The sequence below is a fragment of the Coffea arabica genome, chromosome 3c (assembly GCF_036785885.1).
Source record: "Coffea arabica cultivar ET-39 chromosome 3c, Coffea Arabica ET-39 HiFi, whole genome shotgun sequence".
NCBI lineage: Eukaryota > Viridiplantae > Streptophyta > Magnoliopsida > Gentianales > Rubiaceae > Coffea > Coffea arabica.
In genome coordinates, this window is record NC_092314.1 from 9,313,665 (window position 1) to 9,329,435 (window position 15,771).

At 36.0% G+C, this 15,771-nt stretch overlaps 1 protein-coding gene and 1 long non-coding RNA gene across 2 annotated transcripts; both read right to left on the bottom strand.

The window, feature by feature from the left end:
- Window positions 1-243: 243 nt before the first annotated feature.
- LOC113733782 (UDP-glycosyltransferase 75C1-like) lies at window positions 244-1,767 on the bottom strand. Its single transcript, XM_027259959.2, has one exon. It carries the CDS (start codon window positions 1,717-1,719, stop codon window positions 328-330), a length of 1,392 nt encoding a protein of 463 aa, XP_027115760.1. The 5' UTR covers window positions 1,720-1,767; the 3' UTR covers window positions 244-327.
- Window positions 1,768-6,302: 4,535 nt separating this feature from the next.
- On the bottom strand, window positions 6,303-9,873 carry LOC113734537 (uncharacterized). The gene is made up of 2 exons (XR_003459322.2): window positions 9,666-9,873; window positions 6,303-6,768 (listed from the first exon to the last, which is right to left on the bottom strand). It is a non-coding gene; the product is annotated as an uncharacterized lncRNA (long non-coding RNA).
- Window positions 9,874-15,771: the final 5,898 nt, after the last annotated feature.

The window sequence follows — 15,771 nt, forward strand, 5'->3', positions numbered from 1 at the left end:
TCTTGTACTAGAATCTTTTTGAGTTATGACTTGTTGGTTACCTTAGAATTCTCCAATGCTTAGTGAGCTATGAGCTGTATATTGGCCGTACTGTATAATCCTTATGTTTAAGAGAAATTTTGCCGTATCCATGTACCCGTGTACGAGTTTTTAGGAGTGTCCTCGTATTTTAATTTTAGATGGATGATGAATTAGATACTTAGATAGATACCCGAGTCGGAGTAACATAGAAGATGTGTATTATTCTATAATGAATTCCTTGAATGACAGGTTACATGGACATAGATTGAAAGGCAGCTCTACTGTGAAAAAAAAAGGTTCTTTTCCCTATCCCAAACTCTCCAAGAAAAGTTTGAGATTGTTGTGTGAAGATCCATTTTCCTTCACAGCATCCACAGCCAAGCCTCTCCATTTAGCAGCATTTCTTCTTATTTTCTCCCCCTTTTCTCCACATCCCATCACAATACCCAAGCTCCTCTTGATCTCCTCTCTCTCCACCAACGATGCTTCATTAGCCTTTGCTCTTACCCCATTGCCCCAAACTTCCTCAATTAGTTTTGCGTTTGTTGTCTGATCAGAAAATTGTGGGCATCCAATCATTGGTATACCAGCAGTAAGGCTCTCCAATGTTGAATTCCACCCACAGTGCGTGAGAAAACACCCTATAGACTTGTGACAGAGTACTTCCATTTGTGAACACCATGGCACTATTATTCCCTTTCCACTCAGCCCATTTTCCATCATTTCCTTTACTTCTTGGTCTTCATTATCCGATTTTCGGATGACCATCAAATAATCCCAACCAGCTTCTTCTAATCCATGGAAAATCTCAATCTTTTGCTCTTTGTTTAACGTCGCAAGGCTTCCGAACGATACATAAACAACAGAGCGTTCTGGCTTCAAATCCAACCATCGAATATAGTCCTGTTTCGGGCTGTCAAATAAGTCACCACCAACAGACTTGTCTGTTAGATCAGTGCCATCAGAAAAAGCAGAAGGAATCAAAGGTCCAATTGGAATCACATTCATATTAGTTATTGCTCTGAGTGATGCCTGTTCTAAGTCATTAAAAGTATTGACAAGTACACAAGCTTTAGTGTCTTGCTCCAAGATTTTTATATGTTCATGGAAAACAGGCACAGTAGAAGCGAAGTATGGATTAGAAGGCATGATTATGGTGGGCAAGTCGGTACTCAAAAACAATGGAAGATTAGGCAATTGTATTGAAATTGAGGGATCAATTTCACGAACACCATCATAAACACCATCCTGGCTGTTGAAGTATCTGAGGTAGATTGCAAATGCAGTAGCACACTGAATCACGAAAAAAACCGACGGTATTTTCATCTCGAAGGCCACTTCTGCCACCCAGGGCAATAAGATTGTGTAGATTAAGCAGGTAACAGGTCGGCCCTCTTCAGACAGAGTCTTGATCAACTCCCTGACGGTTTGGGTACCGAAGTGTTTCAAGTCAGCGAAAAACCTCCCGCGATCGCGCCTTTTACTGGACTCCTCGTCATCGCAACCATCAGAGAAGGTGGCATAGGAAAGACCATTGTATCTTGGAAGGGCCTTGTTGATGCAGCTAAAGCCATGAACGGTGGTGGCAAAGGTGACTCGTGCACCATTTCGCGCGAGGCTCTTAGCTAGCTGAAGAGTTGGGTTGATGTGACCCTGGGCTGGAAGAGCGGTTATGAGAAAGTGCTGAGGCTTCTTCATGATGGTTTTGATTAACAATTTGTGAAGAGATTGTATTTGATGACTTTATAAGTGCCTTGTGATTAGCTTTTATACTTAGTGCTCACAATGTTTGACTTGTCTTGTTCTGTATGTTTAGTGTCTCTGAAAGTTCTCTTGGAAATGGACATATATTGGCTCTATTGGCTGGACTCCTCTACATTGCCGCCCCGCTTTTCCCTTCTCTCCTTACTTTCCAATACAAGTTTGGAACCCTTGTCAAACACTTCAACATAAAAAAAAAAAAAAAAAAAGATTTGATAATCAGAATTAAATATGTTCGCAATGAAAAATGAAAAACTTATAGTAAATTATTCAAACCTGTAGACAAAGGTATGACTTTCAGTTTCAATAGCATTTGTTTATTTCATTCAAACGTGGAGACCAAGGCAATGATTTTCATTTTGAATAGCACTAGGTTCATGCTGACCGAAGTCTTGAAACATTTTTTTATATTGGCAATCTGGAGTTGGGAACGTTATTTGAAGATCAAGAACAAATATGCAACTTCAATTGACATAATTGGTAATACCATGCCTCTTTTGTTGTATTCACAAGTCAAAAGTTAGCCATTGCTTGTTTTCCAAGTACTATTAGTACATTAATAAGAAATTCGCTTGACACATATAAATTCTATTCCACACGTACAAATACACAGAATTTGAAAGTCGAACGAGAAACCTCGCGGCCACCTAGCTAATATCACTATCAGTTGAGCTTATTCTTGAGAATATTTAACCTTTATCTGCAGATTTAGTTGAGGTAGTAGAATCCCGGCAATCGATCCCTTTGTTTTAGCCATCTGCCATGCAAACATGCATGGAAGAAAATCCAAACTAGTGGATCCTTCATTTTCACTACGTGGATTAACCTAATTTTTGAAGATATGTTGTGACTTATGATGTGGCTCCAACTAATAGATTTACACCTTTTGATTTGGAATAAGGAAAATGTCAAGATAAAAAATGTGTTTTTGTTTTAATGGGCTTGGTGAATTTGGAACAATAATATTGTCCTTGTACTTGAACTGTCATCTTGTTGCAATCGCATGTTTCAGCCGTCTTCCATACTGACCTCAAAAGGAAAGAATGGTTTTTAGCTTTTGGCAAGAACATATATGCAATATTCTACAAATAATAATTGAAAGCCTTCTCTTTTAAGCCGTCCTATCCTTTGGAATCCAATACCAACTTCTTTCTTCCTAACCTTTTGTCAATGTGGTTATCTGCTAAAAATTATGTCTGTGATAGTATCTCAGTAATTTCTATCCTTAATTTCCTGCTAGAAGCACAATAATGGAAGTAAATTATACCATCTATACTTTACATCTATATTTTTCCACCCTTTGAAACTTGTAGTTAATCACAATAATGCTTCCAAGTATCTCCATTGATCCGTTAAACATGGTAAAAGATTTAATGTTCCTTTAGCCCAAGCATGGGAATCTTTTATTCTTAAAGTATGCGAAACTCAAATAATTACTAGATCTTAAAAGTTAATGTAACACAAGAAAAGTTAAGAGTAAATCTTATATATAATGACGTGTATACACTATCACGGTTGAATATACAACATATATATAAAATTTGAATTATATGTTATGCATCTAGAGTGAAAGTGTATACACTGTAAGTGTATAGAAGATTAATCCAAAAGGTTGAACATAAAAAGACTAATACTAAAATAAGTAGTTGAGTCAAAGTTTAACAGTAAAATAACATACGCATAGGAGTGAGTTAGTATCTATTTAGTTACTGACATTATAAAATTATAAATCGACCTTTATCATGCATAAAAAACATTATGAGGAGGAAGCTGTATTTGGCAATTCAAAGTATGATATAAAAAAAAAAAAAAAAACTCCTTTGTTAGTTTAAGGACTAATTTATGATAAAAAATTATTTAATAATCAAAAGTCAAAATACACAGGACCAGGGACACATCCGTTGTTTATCGTGACACATATATTTACACATGACCCTCAGCCCTCAGGTTTTCCTTTCTGCACCCAATATAAGCATTGGGCCTATCCTGTGTGCTGATGATAGAGTTGGGCCTCAAATAATTGGATCAAATCAGAAATGTCAAATGAATATAGCTGAAGCCCCTTACAAAATTGGCCCTTAAATCTCGAAATCCCAAAAATCAACAGCGACACTTAAAATGGGCGGCACCACCCAGCAGCAGCTCCACCTCCTCCGCATACTCCTCTCTTGCCGGAAAATCACAGCCCAGGTGACGAAACCCATAACAGAATCCATCATAGCCATAGCTTCCACCACCGAGCCAGAGTTCTTACCTCAATTAAAGGCCAAGCAAAATCGTTTCCCGAGATCCCACAATTTCATGGACGCCAAAATCGCGGCCAGAATCGGCGAGTTTTGAACGTCGAGATTGATTTCAACGAGGAGCTTCTTAGACCCATTCATCAACAAAAATTGGTACGACCCATTTTTCAGAATGTTAAACGAGCTGGGATTAATATTTCCGGTGCTGAGAAGTTGCCGTTCGGAGGATGAGATCATGGATTTTGACGATGATGATCCGACGGTGTAGATTGGGTTTGTACGAATTTTCACTGCTACTTAGGTGTACCGGAGCAAATGTACTATGATTTTTTTTTTTTGAGTGGAGGAGTCATGTATAAAATTTAGTTTATGATTTGTTTCTCATTATTCACTAGTTAACTATTATAGTTGTCCACTAGTTAACTATAGTTTTATTTGGTAATATATGTAAATTTTGTTTGTTTTAGTATTTGGAAATTGAAACTTAATAGGCAATAAAGATGAACGTGTATTAAAATTATGTAAAGAATGGATGGGTTGGATCAGGGTGCAAATGAATTGAGCGAAGTCGAATTTTGATCTAATTGAGTCGAGTTTACTTTAATTTTATTGAACTTGAGCTCGACGAGTTGGCAATTTTGAAATTCGAATTCGAGCTTGAGTTCGAAAAAATAAAAATAATTATTTTATTTTTTAAAAAATAAATAAAATAATATTTTTCTCAATAAATAATAAAATATTAATGATATATATGTAATTTTATTATTAAAATAAAAAATAAAAAAACATATATATATTTTTATATACTCAAACTCGCGAGTCGCTCGCGAGCTAACGAGTTTAATATTTTGAACTCGAGTTCGAACTCGAGCTGGACTCGAATTTGATATTGATCGATCTCAACTTGAGCCGTTCCTGAATTGCTCGGTTTGTTTGCATCCATAAGTTGGGTGTTGTAGAAGGAAGGAGTGTGAGCGAAAAAAGAGTGTAAATAAGATATCTTCTTTACAAAAAGAAAAACAAAAAAAATTACAATTATGTGAGCCAAAAAAAAAGGTAGGATTGTTAAAATTCTGTGAAAAGTTTTGATTGGTTTGGATTTTACTTCTTGAAATTACAAGGAATAATTATAATACGGAATGATTAATTGGCTTTTGCGATTAGTTTAGAATCAAGGTCACATCATTTGAAGTTCGATTCTTGATATCCACATAAAAGCTAGGGGTGGCAATCAGGTCCAAATCGGGTTGGCAAGTAGGGTTGAGACTCGGATATAATAGAAATCTCGCTGACCCGAATATGACCCGCCAACCCGAAACGGGATTAGGATACCTAATCCGAACCCGAAAATTTCGGGTTTGTGGGGTCGACCCGAAATGATCTGAAACTTAATTTTAATTTATTAATTTATCACTGTAATTTCTAATAAAACCAATTTTGCACAAGACTAATTACATAATCAAGTAATAAAATTTTAATAAATAATCCCAAACCAAATTTAAAATAAATTAAAACACCGTAAAAGTGTTTTATCCCAAACCAAATATAAAATAAATTAAAATAGTATAAAAGTAAAAAATAATATAAAACATTATTTGTCCAAATATATAATAATTTCAACTTTACACAAGTTAAATAAATTCATTTAGGATTAAGTGATTAATGCCTTTGAAAAAAAAAGAATAACTTAGTTTAGTTAGATAAAATAATTTTTATTTTTATTAAATTATTTTTAATTCGTAAACGGGTTATCAGGTTATATTGGGTCACCCACGGATTGATCCGAATTCAACCCGTTTTCTTTTCGGATTCATCAGATTCGACCCGATTCTGACCCGAACCCGCGAAACTTCAATCCAAACCCATTAATTTCGTGTTAAATTCGTGTCATGTTTTCAGGTCGCGTTGGAAATAGTGCTGTTAATTGAGCCGAGTCGAGCCGAGTATCTGAACGCCGAGCTCGACTCGTGACGAATTCGAGCCAAGCTCGAGCTCGCTCGATAGCGCTAACGAGCCATAATATGCACTCGAACTCGACTCGAAAAAAGGAAATGTGACTCGAACTCGAGCTCGAGCTCGACTTGTTTATCACAAACGAGCCAGGCTCGGACGAGCTCGAGCTCGAGCTCGAAATATCTATCCGAGCTCGAGGCTCGAGGCTCGATTTTAGACTCGAGTTCGAAGCTCGAGACTCGATTTTGAGGCTCGATTTCAAAATTCAACAATCAGTTATTACGAAGTCCTGCTCTAGCATATCCAGATTTAGGCTATCCAAAATCAACAAAAAATATTAGGATTGGCAACCAATGCCATTCACATTCAACAATACACAAACTCTAACCACATTTCATCCAAGACAAATAAGACCATAACATCCATGATCCATACAACACAAACTCCAGGGGCTGCAGTCAACAAATACACAAACTACAATCTAATTCCATATGAGACAACATTCATAAGAGCCAATATACCATAACAGGTTTTGTCCAGCCAAATAAACGCACAAACTACAACCAAATAACCATGTAAAACACTGCTACATAGCTTAAAAATTGTCCAACTTCAAACACCTGACAAGAAAAAGTACAACCCCTTCAGAAATCACAAGAAAAAGTACAGCTTCACAAGTCCAGCTTTACAAATCACAAGAAACAGCATCACATATTCCAGAAAACAGCCTTCAAATGTCCGGAAGATCAATTTCTTCAATTGTAGATGATTCGGAAACATCGAGTGGTTCCTACAAAACGAAAACAAGAAAGTTACAACTCCTAGCAAGATAAAATGAGCTGCCAAAATAAATAACTAGTAGAGTATATATTTTACTTACACGAGACTTGTTTTTTAACCCATGAAGATTGCGGATCCAATCATTCCCACAAAGTAGCATTTGAACCGTTTCAACGGACATAGAAGCACGCCTATCATCGATTATTCTACCACCAGCACTGAAAGTAGATTTGGACGCCACGGTTGTAACTGGAATAGCGAGTATATCACTTGCCAATCTTGACAATATAGGAAACCTCCACCTTTCCCCTTTCCACCAACCCAAGACATCAAGATTTGCATTTGCATCACAAACACATCTGCCCTCTTCCAAATAGACATCTAAATCTGATTTTTCAGGGGGAGCCTTGTCAATTTCACTAACAACCATCTGAAATTTTTCTTTCCCAGTTAGAACATTAACTCCAAGCTTTTTAGCAGCCCCTTGAGTAGATTTACTTGAAATTTCCGAATGTTTTCTTTTTCCAGCTTCCCTTGGTGGTTCCTCACTATGAGATGAGATGTAAGCATCCACATATTCATTATAAAGGTCATAAAGAATGCATCTCATCTCATCAATGTACCTAGGGGCTGCAACTTCTCCATAAATAACTGGGAAAGTATGATTAACAAGGACCATTTTGTACCTCGGATCAAGAATAGCACCCAAAGACATCAAAACATTGCTTTCACCCCAATACTTGTCAAATTTTTGTGCCATACTTTCAGCCATAAACCTAATATGATCAGAAAAATCGAGAGCTTTTTCATTTAATAGCTATTTAATCCTAGACAACTCTACAAGAAAAAGATTAGCTGTTGGGTAATCGGATCCAGAAATAATATTGGTGATCTCATAAAAAATACCCAAAAATTTACATACTTCTTCAACTTTCATCCATTCAAACTCACTTGGGACATAGTGAAACCCAAGATCAATGTCCCCATACCTGGGAAATACATCCCTAAACTCTAGAGCTGAAGCCAACATCAAATAAGTGTTGTTCCACCTAGTTGGGCAGTCCAAAATGAGCTTTCTAGAAGGCAATTGAAGCTGTTTTTTTATTTTGGCAAATTCATTGAGGCAAGACTCTAAATTTTTTAAATATTTAATCCCTTCTCGAACAACATCAATCACATCAACAATTTGATTAAGCCCATCTTGAACAAGCAAATTAAGTATATGGGCACAACACCTAACATGAAAAATTTTTCCTCCAATGCTCAACCTTTTTCTTAGAGAGAAATCCTCTTTAACTCTCCTAATGCATACATCATTATAAGAAGCATTGTCCACAGTGATAGTAGAAACCTTATTTTCAATCCCCTACTCAAGAAAACACTTACTTAACGCATCAGCAATAATTATACCCGTGTGAGGAGGTGGGACATTACAAAAATTTAGAACCCGTTTTTGCAACACCCAATCACTATCAACAAAATGCCCAGTCACAACCATGTATTGAATTTTTTGACCAGATTTTCACAAATCTGTGGTTATACTAACCCTATTGGCACCTTTTAAGATATTTCTCAGCCTTCTCTTTTCAAGCATGAAAGCAGTCACACAATCTTCCTTTACTGTTTGCCGGTTAATCTTTTTATAAAATGGAAATGCAGCTTTCATGAACTTGTTAAAAACAACATGATCCAACATAGAGAAGGGATACTCATGTACAAGAACCATATGAGCTTCTAACTCTCGTACTTTAGCATGATCATAAGAGAAATTAGTTATAGACGTTATACCATCCGAGGGGCCTTCGGTAAAGGATAACACTTGCTGCCTCTTTTGATTTTCCTCTCCAACAGCCAGCCTCTTTTGTAGGCAATTTTTGAGATGACGCTTGTGTTGAGAAGTAGCTCCAGATGGATTTTTGACAAATAGTTCTTTGCAGTGATTACACTGCACTTTCAATGTTCCATCAGGCTGTTTTACTATAGTCATATCCTCCCATATTGTTGACTTCTTTTTCCGTTGTTTTTTTTCAAACGGATTTGCTCCTTCAACAGCACCTTTTTCCCTTGTTTCTGTTCCTTCATTCGGCTGATCTAAGTGATCTAAGTCCAGCTCTTCTTCGCTCATCTCATCAGCATTAGACTCCACCTCAAGTTCTTGTTCGACAGTTTCATTTCCAACCTCCATAATAGGGCTTGTTGACGATCCTTGGTGACTGTACATACCTATTATTTAAAAGGAAAAATATACTTGAGTCAAGTCCATAAGGAACATATGCAGGAATATATGCAGTCAAGTCCATATGATATTTAATAACTATTTTCAGCTTGCTTTTCGCCATTTCTACAAATGCATGAATCCAAATTAGCAATAAAACCTGAAGTACCATTTATGCAACAAATAACAAACAATTTTAGAATCCAATATTAGTGGGCAATTAGACCTGAATTCAGAATAAATCTCTACAAATAAGATTAGTTAACTCTCCATTTCTCCTGAAAAAAGAGGAAAAGAAGAAAGGTAGACAGAGAAGTATTTTCATCTATAGAGAAATTATCTAGAGAAGTAAATGGTGCCAGCCTGTGCTGCAGGCGCAATGCCATGAACAAAAAATTGCCAAATCATCCCATCCTCATTCTCACGTGGTCGTGCACCCATGGCAAGGTTTAGCTTCTGCCTTGTGGATCCCTCGATGGGAAGCAAAAGAAAAGGAAAACAGCAAAACAAAAAAGAAAAAAAAAGAAAATCAAACATCCCTCTATGCAGCCAGTGCCTATATTATTCATTCAATAATTCATTTAACTCAATTCACACACACATAAATGGCCCCAAGACGAAAATATCAAACTAATCAAGAATGAACTCTTGTCATTCAGTATAATTAACCTACGAAAAGAGACGAGACTTACCAGAAATCACGAAGGATTAGAGAAACCAGTCAAATTGGACTGGTTTTTGGCCCTGGCCGTGGACGGGGTTGTTAATGGCAGAAAACAGAGGCTGTGGGCGGCAGTAGAGGCAGAGGTTGCTGTGGGTTGCGGCTGTGGAGTGCGGCTTGCTGTGGAGTGCGGAGTTACGGTGTTGCGGGGTTGCAGGCTGCGGGGCTGCGGGGGTTGCGGGGCTGCGGGGTTGCGAACCTGCGGCGTTGCGGGGCTGTGGGTGCCGCTGTGGGTTACTGGTTGCGGGTTGCGGTGTTGCGGGGCTGAGGGGTTGCTGGGTGTTGCGGAGCTGTGGGTTACTGGGTGCGGTGTTGCGGAGCTGCGGCGTTGCGGGGCTGTGGGTGCGGCTGTGGCCTGTGGGTTACTGACTTACTGGTTGCGGCCTTGCGGGGTGCAGCGGAGAGGGAGAGGCAGAAATGAAGAATGAGAGTATGAGACGATGCAATATCAACCCTAGTCCAAATTTCTACCTGTTGACTGCTAAAATGACACAAATACCCTTCTTTGTCGAGCTCAACCGAGCTACTCGATAAAGAATCGAGTTTGAGCTTACTCGGCTCGATAACTAAACGAGTATTTGTCGAGTTCGAGCTCGGCTCGTTAATTGAAATTAACGAGCCGAGCTCGAGCCTTATCGAGCCGAGCCTTAACGAGCTTTCGAGCTACTCGTTTCGCTTAACAGCTCTAGTTGGAAATTATCACCCCTTTGGAAATTATCACCCCTAATAAAAGCTACACTTCTATATGAGAAATAATGGCTGATGACCATTGTTTTTCCCCCCTTTTAAGAGGCTCAAGTGTCATTGCATAGCTATAATAGTCTTAGAATTTATTGCTGCCCGTTTGCTGCCCAACTGATGTTGTTGATTCCCAAATTCCCAATAGCTTATTCTTAGTAGTAGTCAAATGAACCCAAAGATGGTTTTTCACCATATGCCAATCCATCAATTGGGCAGGATGGCTTCACTTATTTGTGATTTGACCTTGGAATCAACTGAGTTTTAACTCAAGAACCCATTAGCAGGTTTCTTAAATTTCAGCTGGCATACAAAGGCTGCTAAATCACATTTTACCTTGTGCCCAAAAAGGGGTCCTATACTGCTTCTTGATTAATGACTAGGCATGTCAAATAATTAGTTCAAATCCAAACAAAAAATTTTCCGATCATGATACCACTGGCTGGGTATCGCATTACCATTCTTTCTTTCAACAAATTTAAAGTAAAAAAAGGGAGTAGTTGGGCTGTTAACCTTTTCAATGTAATCAAAGTGAATGAGAATATTTCTTGTGATTATATAGAAACAAAATATGTAGTTGGTCTGTTATACTGATCCGTCAGCATCAACTGGATAGGATGAAATTGTTGTAAGGATATCCTAATCCAGCTTGGATGGCCCATCCTCGCTCCCGTGTCCATCCTCGCTCCCGTGTAAAAATAAGCACAATTGGGTGTGACCCCATATGTCGTTTCATCCGTACAATGACTGCCAAACTAGCACACAGATTTATATTTCAATTCAAAATAATACTTATATATTATAATATAGACTAAAGTATATGAAAAAAGCAAAAAAGATTCAAAGAAGTGTATACTTAACATGTTAAAAAAGGTTTATTTCGTAAGTACAAAATGAACTTTCTTAATTTTAATATCTTAAATAAGTTGAAGCCAAATTTTGTTAACCTATTGTCTGTCAATATACGATAACAATTTGAATAAAATAATTTAATTTATAATGATTTACATGATAGAACAATTGTAAACTTATTTATCAATATATCATGTTACACCTATACATCAAAAGTTTTAACATTAAAAATATAAAGTATAACTAATTCATTTTCCTCAATTTTAGAAAAATTTTCTCTCATCTTGTAATCCTAAAATTGTTGAGTGCTTATAGAATAATGTTCTACATGAATTTTAATATAGATTTGAAATAATCTTTTGTAAGATGTGTTTTTAAAATTTTCAAAATTATTAAATACTATCATCCTTTTCATCATCTCTTACTTGTTAATTAGCTATCCGCTGCCTTCTATGACTTTCAGACATTTTACCACGATACCATCCTTCTTGTCATATCCCTACAATCCTATTCTTTCTTCTCCCCAATGTTGTTAAACTCGGATCAGATAGCGATTCAGCTAAACTATTGGATCAGGAGTGAACTAGTCGGATCGATCAGACTGTTCTCAAAAACCCGTCGACATCAGCATGAGATCATAATTATTTTATATTTTTATAAGTTTCAGAAATATTGAAATTAAGTACTTGATTATATTGGACCAATCATACAAAATGTTCCAAAAATATTAAACTTATAATCAAATATACACCTAATAATTATATATAAAAATGTAAATTCATGACTAAACTATGTCCATTTCCCAAAACTAATTCAAAAACTAAATTAAAACAAATTAATGCAAGTTGGAATCATTGATGCTAAATTTATAAGATAATAGGGATGAAATATCTTGATTTAGAAATCATTTAGGAAAGTGAGTGATTTTGGTATTTACATGAAAGGGGTGGCATTTTCATATTCCTATTAATAAATGAAAGTGTTACAATTTTGATAGCTCAAATTATGTTTGAGAAAAACAAGAAAGAAAAGTTTGAGAACCAGGTCAACCAGTCGAATCGAGACACAAGTTTAACCGATTTTTGACGGTTTTGACTGATTTTTTACCAAAGTAGTTTTGTGCTATAAACTAACTCCGGAAGAAGGCCGGTTCACAATCTAACCAATCGAACTGATTGGTCCGGTTTGGTCCGGATCTAACAACACTGCTTCTACCCCTCCATTCATCCAATCTTATAGTAGTTTACCTTTCTTTTTCGACTTTTCCCACCGCTCTTTAATTCTTTGCTATTCTCTTTCTCTCACCTATAGCTAGTCTCTGACTTTCTATTTTCGCCACCCAATTTCCTATTCTTTTCCCTTCACCATTCTCCCCAACCCATTTAAATCCATAATTTGTTTTTTAGGCTAGTAGTACTTTGTTTTCTATTTTGTGATTTCATAATTTAGAATTCACAAATGGTACCATTATTGATATTTTAAATCCATGACCAATGAATATTATTTTCCTTTTGTATTCTATATAATTTGGCCTTTTAGTTAGGATTACTAAGTTGAAAAATAAAATATTATTATTTACTTTTTTACTTTTAGTACGGTTGGTGAATTTTCTTTTTATTTACCCTCACATTAATAAATTTCAAATCAAATTCCTATATAAGTGGGCCACTTCTTACTTTTAAATTCAAAAGACATGAAAGGATATATAACAATTAAAAAAATTCAAAATTCTATAAAAAAAAAAAAGAATGAGAAGTTATAAGCATTCTGATTTAACCATTCTAAAATCTCTTCCTGCAATACATATAGATATAGATTTCTATCTGTCTAACTATTAGGGCAAAGACTTAAGTAGACCCAATCTATAACCTCACCTATAGATCGATTAGTTCAAAATTTGTCATATAATATCACCAAATCAAACATTAAATGCACAATAAAGATATGGCAAAATTTGGATTACTAAGTTTTGTAGATAAGCTCTACCAAGTTTTTGCCACCTATTAGGAACCAACCCATAAAAGGAAAGGAACCCCCTAAAACTCCCGTCCAGAAAAAAAAAAAGAAAAAAAAAGAAATACAAGAATAAACACATTAAGGTAAAGTGAAATTGATTGCTCCAAACAACCATGATATCATTTGTTTTTTACAAAAAAAAAATAAATAAAAAACTATGATATCATTTTTTATTTCTTTTGTGCCTCATTAATGTAAAGAATGAAAGGTATCGACAATATTGAGAAGAATGTACTGTTAGTGCATTAGTTTTGCGAAGCATATACTCACTATTGCAGAAAAAATGCAACAAAATCACGTAATCGTCTACAACTGGATATACTAGGATGGACATTGATCATTTTTTCTCTCCTGCAAAAGTTCTATAATTCTACCAGTGTGAAAAGGAGTGGAATGAAAACTGTACTCGAATATCCTCTTCACGTAATCGTATTACTAAAATAAACAAAATCTTGCGAATTCGTGTGCGTAATGTTGTTTGCAATATTAATGTCCCAAGATTGATTAGCTTATGTCAGGCACAAGGAATTGAGTTACTAAACAAGTGATAAATTGTTGAAAAGTTCTTGAACCATAAAATAGTAGATAAGTCTTTTGTTTCAAAATGTTTACGGCACGGCACTTGTTTTATAGTTTGATTAGGATGGCTTTGATTCTTTTTTTTTTTTTTTTGATAAGAGAACCCGTAGCCGTTACCCGAAAGTGTGTACTGAGTAAACTCTATTTCGTATAATAGTTCATTAATCACATGAAGGGATAAGACGCACTAGACGAATCCTATGCAATGGGCAGATGTTTTAAAAAAGGTTCAAATCCGAATTGCCAAGAAGATATAGTACCAACTCCACAATTTCCGCCAAATCAAGGGACTTAATTCGAGTATTTGGCCACGCCTGTTTCAACTTGGATTATTTCTTTGGGCAATTTGACAACGATTGCTTGACAGATAATTTTAGTGGTACGGATAAGGGAAAAAGCTTTCCCACTGTTGCAATTTGCAAACCAGCTGCGGCAAACTTGTTGATCTAGACAGATAAGGAAAACAATAATGGGGGCACATATCATTTTACGAGCTTGAATTTTTGAAAGATTAGCAGTTCGCAATATATATATATATCACTTTGTAGAGTGATTGTGATATTAGCAGTTCGCACATGAATGTTCAAATTCAAGTGTTTCTCTCATAAGTACCCACTCGTAAAACAGAGTTCATGCATTCGCTTTTTCTAAAAAATGAAGTTAAATCAGAGCAATGTCTAATGTCAGAGGTGATAACAATGGATGTGCATTCAAATGGTAAACCAAGTGCAGAAAATGTATACCAATGAGTGTGGACATATTCCTAGTTGGATAAGCCCAAGTTTTATGCAAATGAGACCTGTTAATTAATGCTAAATTGATTTATTTCCGCATTCGACCAATTTTGGCGTATGCTCCAAAGTCTAAGAAAAATTAATACTGTAAGAGTTAATAGATATGCATGTCTTTACTTAATATAAAAGTTTTCAGTAAAGAAAATTTCCAAGTAATTGGTTTTCTAGTTCTAGAGATCTAGATCTTAATCATTTGAACACTTTTTCCAATTCCAATGTGCACAAGTTACTAACAATCAGTAACCAACATGATCAGAAGTTGTAATTTGTTAGGCTTGAGCAGGAAAATTTGATTTTTCTCTGTGGCTGAATATTCTAGCAAAGCAAGATGATCTTAGATCGACGAAAATGACGAAAGTGAATATGTCTCTAGACAAGCAAAGCCAACAGACAAGGACAATCACAAGGTCATAGAAATCCTGTTTTGTCGTTTACTCCGGCGTTTATCTAAGTTAATTGGGTGTGTGTGTTCTTTCCGTGTCGGAAAGAAAACAAGGACAATCACAAGGTTGACAGATCATGCATGCATGGACCAGAAAGTACACTCTCGAAGACTAGATGAGTAAAGCTGTGAACTGAAACCACATGTGACTGCATCACCACCATTTGTGGACATGGCTGCGTTTGCTGTCTCTTCTCCCTTTGTGTCTCTTCATATTCATTGAAAACAGTGGCACGATGCGTCGCCTCAATCGGACGTGTAAATGGATGAGCAGCTTCGACAGTCACAGTTTAGATTGTTAAGGTGCAATTAATTGTAGGAATGGATTTGATTTGAAGTTAGATAGAGGGGATTGATTTTGCAACAGAAATTTTAAGAAATGTCAAAATTTGTTTTATTTTTGCACAGTGTTATCCTAATGTCCACATTTGTTTTGTTTGTACTTATATTTATTGTGATATTATTTACATTGTATAATATGACTGAGATAGGTGATATATTGTAAAAATCCCAGTACAAAGGCCTGAGCAAATGGATAAACAAATAAGGTGGAAAGCAAAATGCTGTCGAAATTAGATAGCAGTGGGATTTGAATTAATATAGACCAACGAGTTTCTATATCTATGTTAAGGATGTATTATACATATTTGTTACAT

Bases quoted from the DNA above. Each gene is read 5' to 3' on its own strand.
- LOC113733782 (XM_027259959.2), bottom strand. From the start codon at position 1,719: ATGAAGAAGCCTCAGCACTTTCTCATAACCGCTCTTCCAGCCCAGGGT.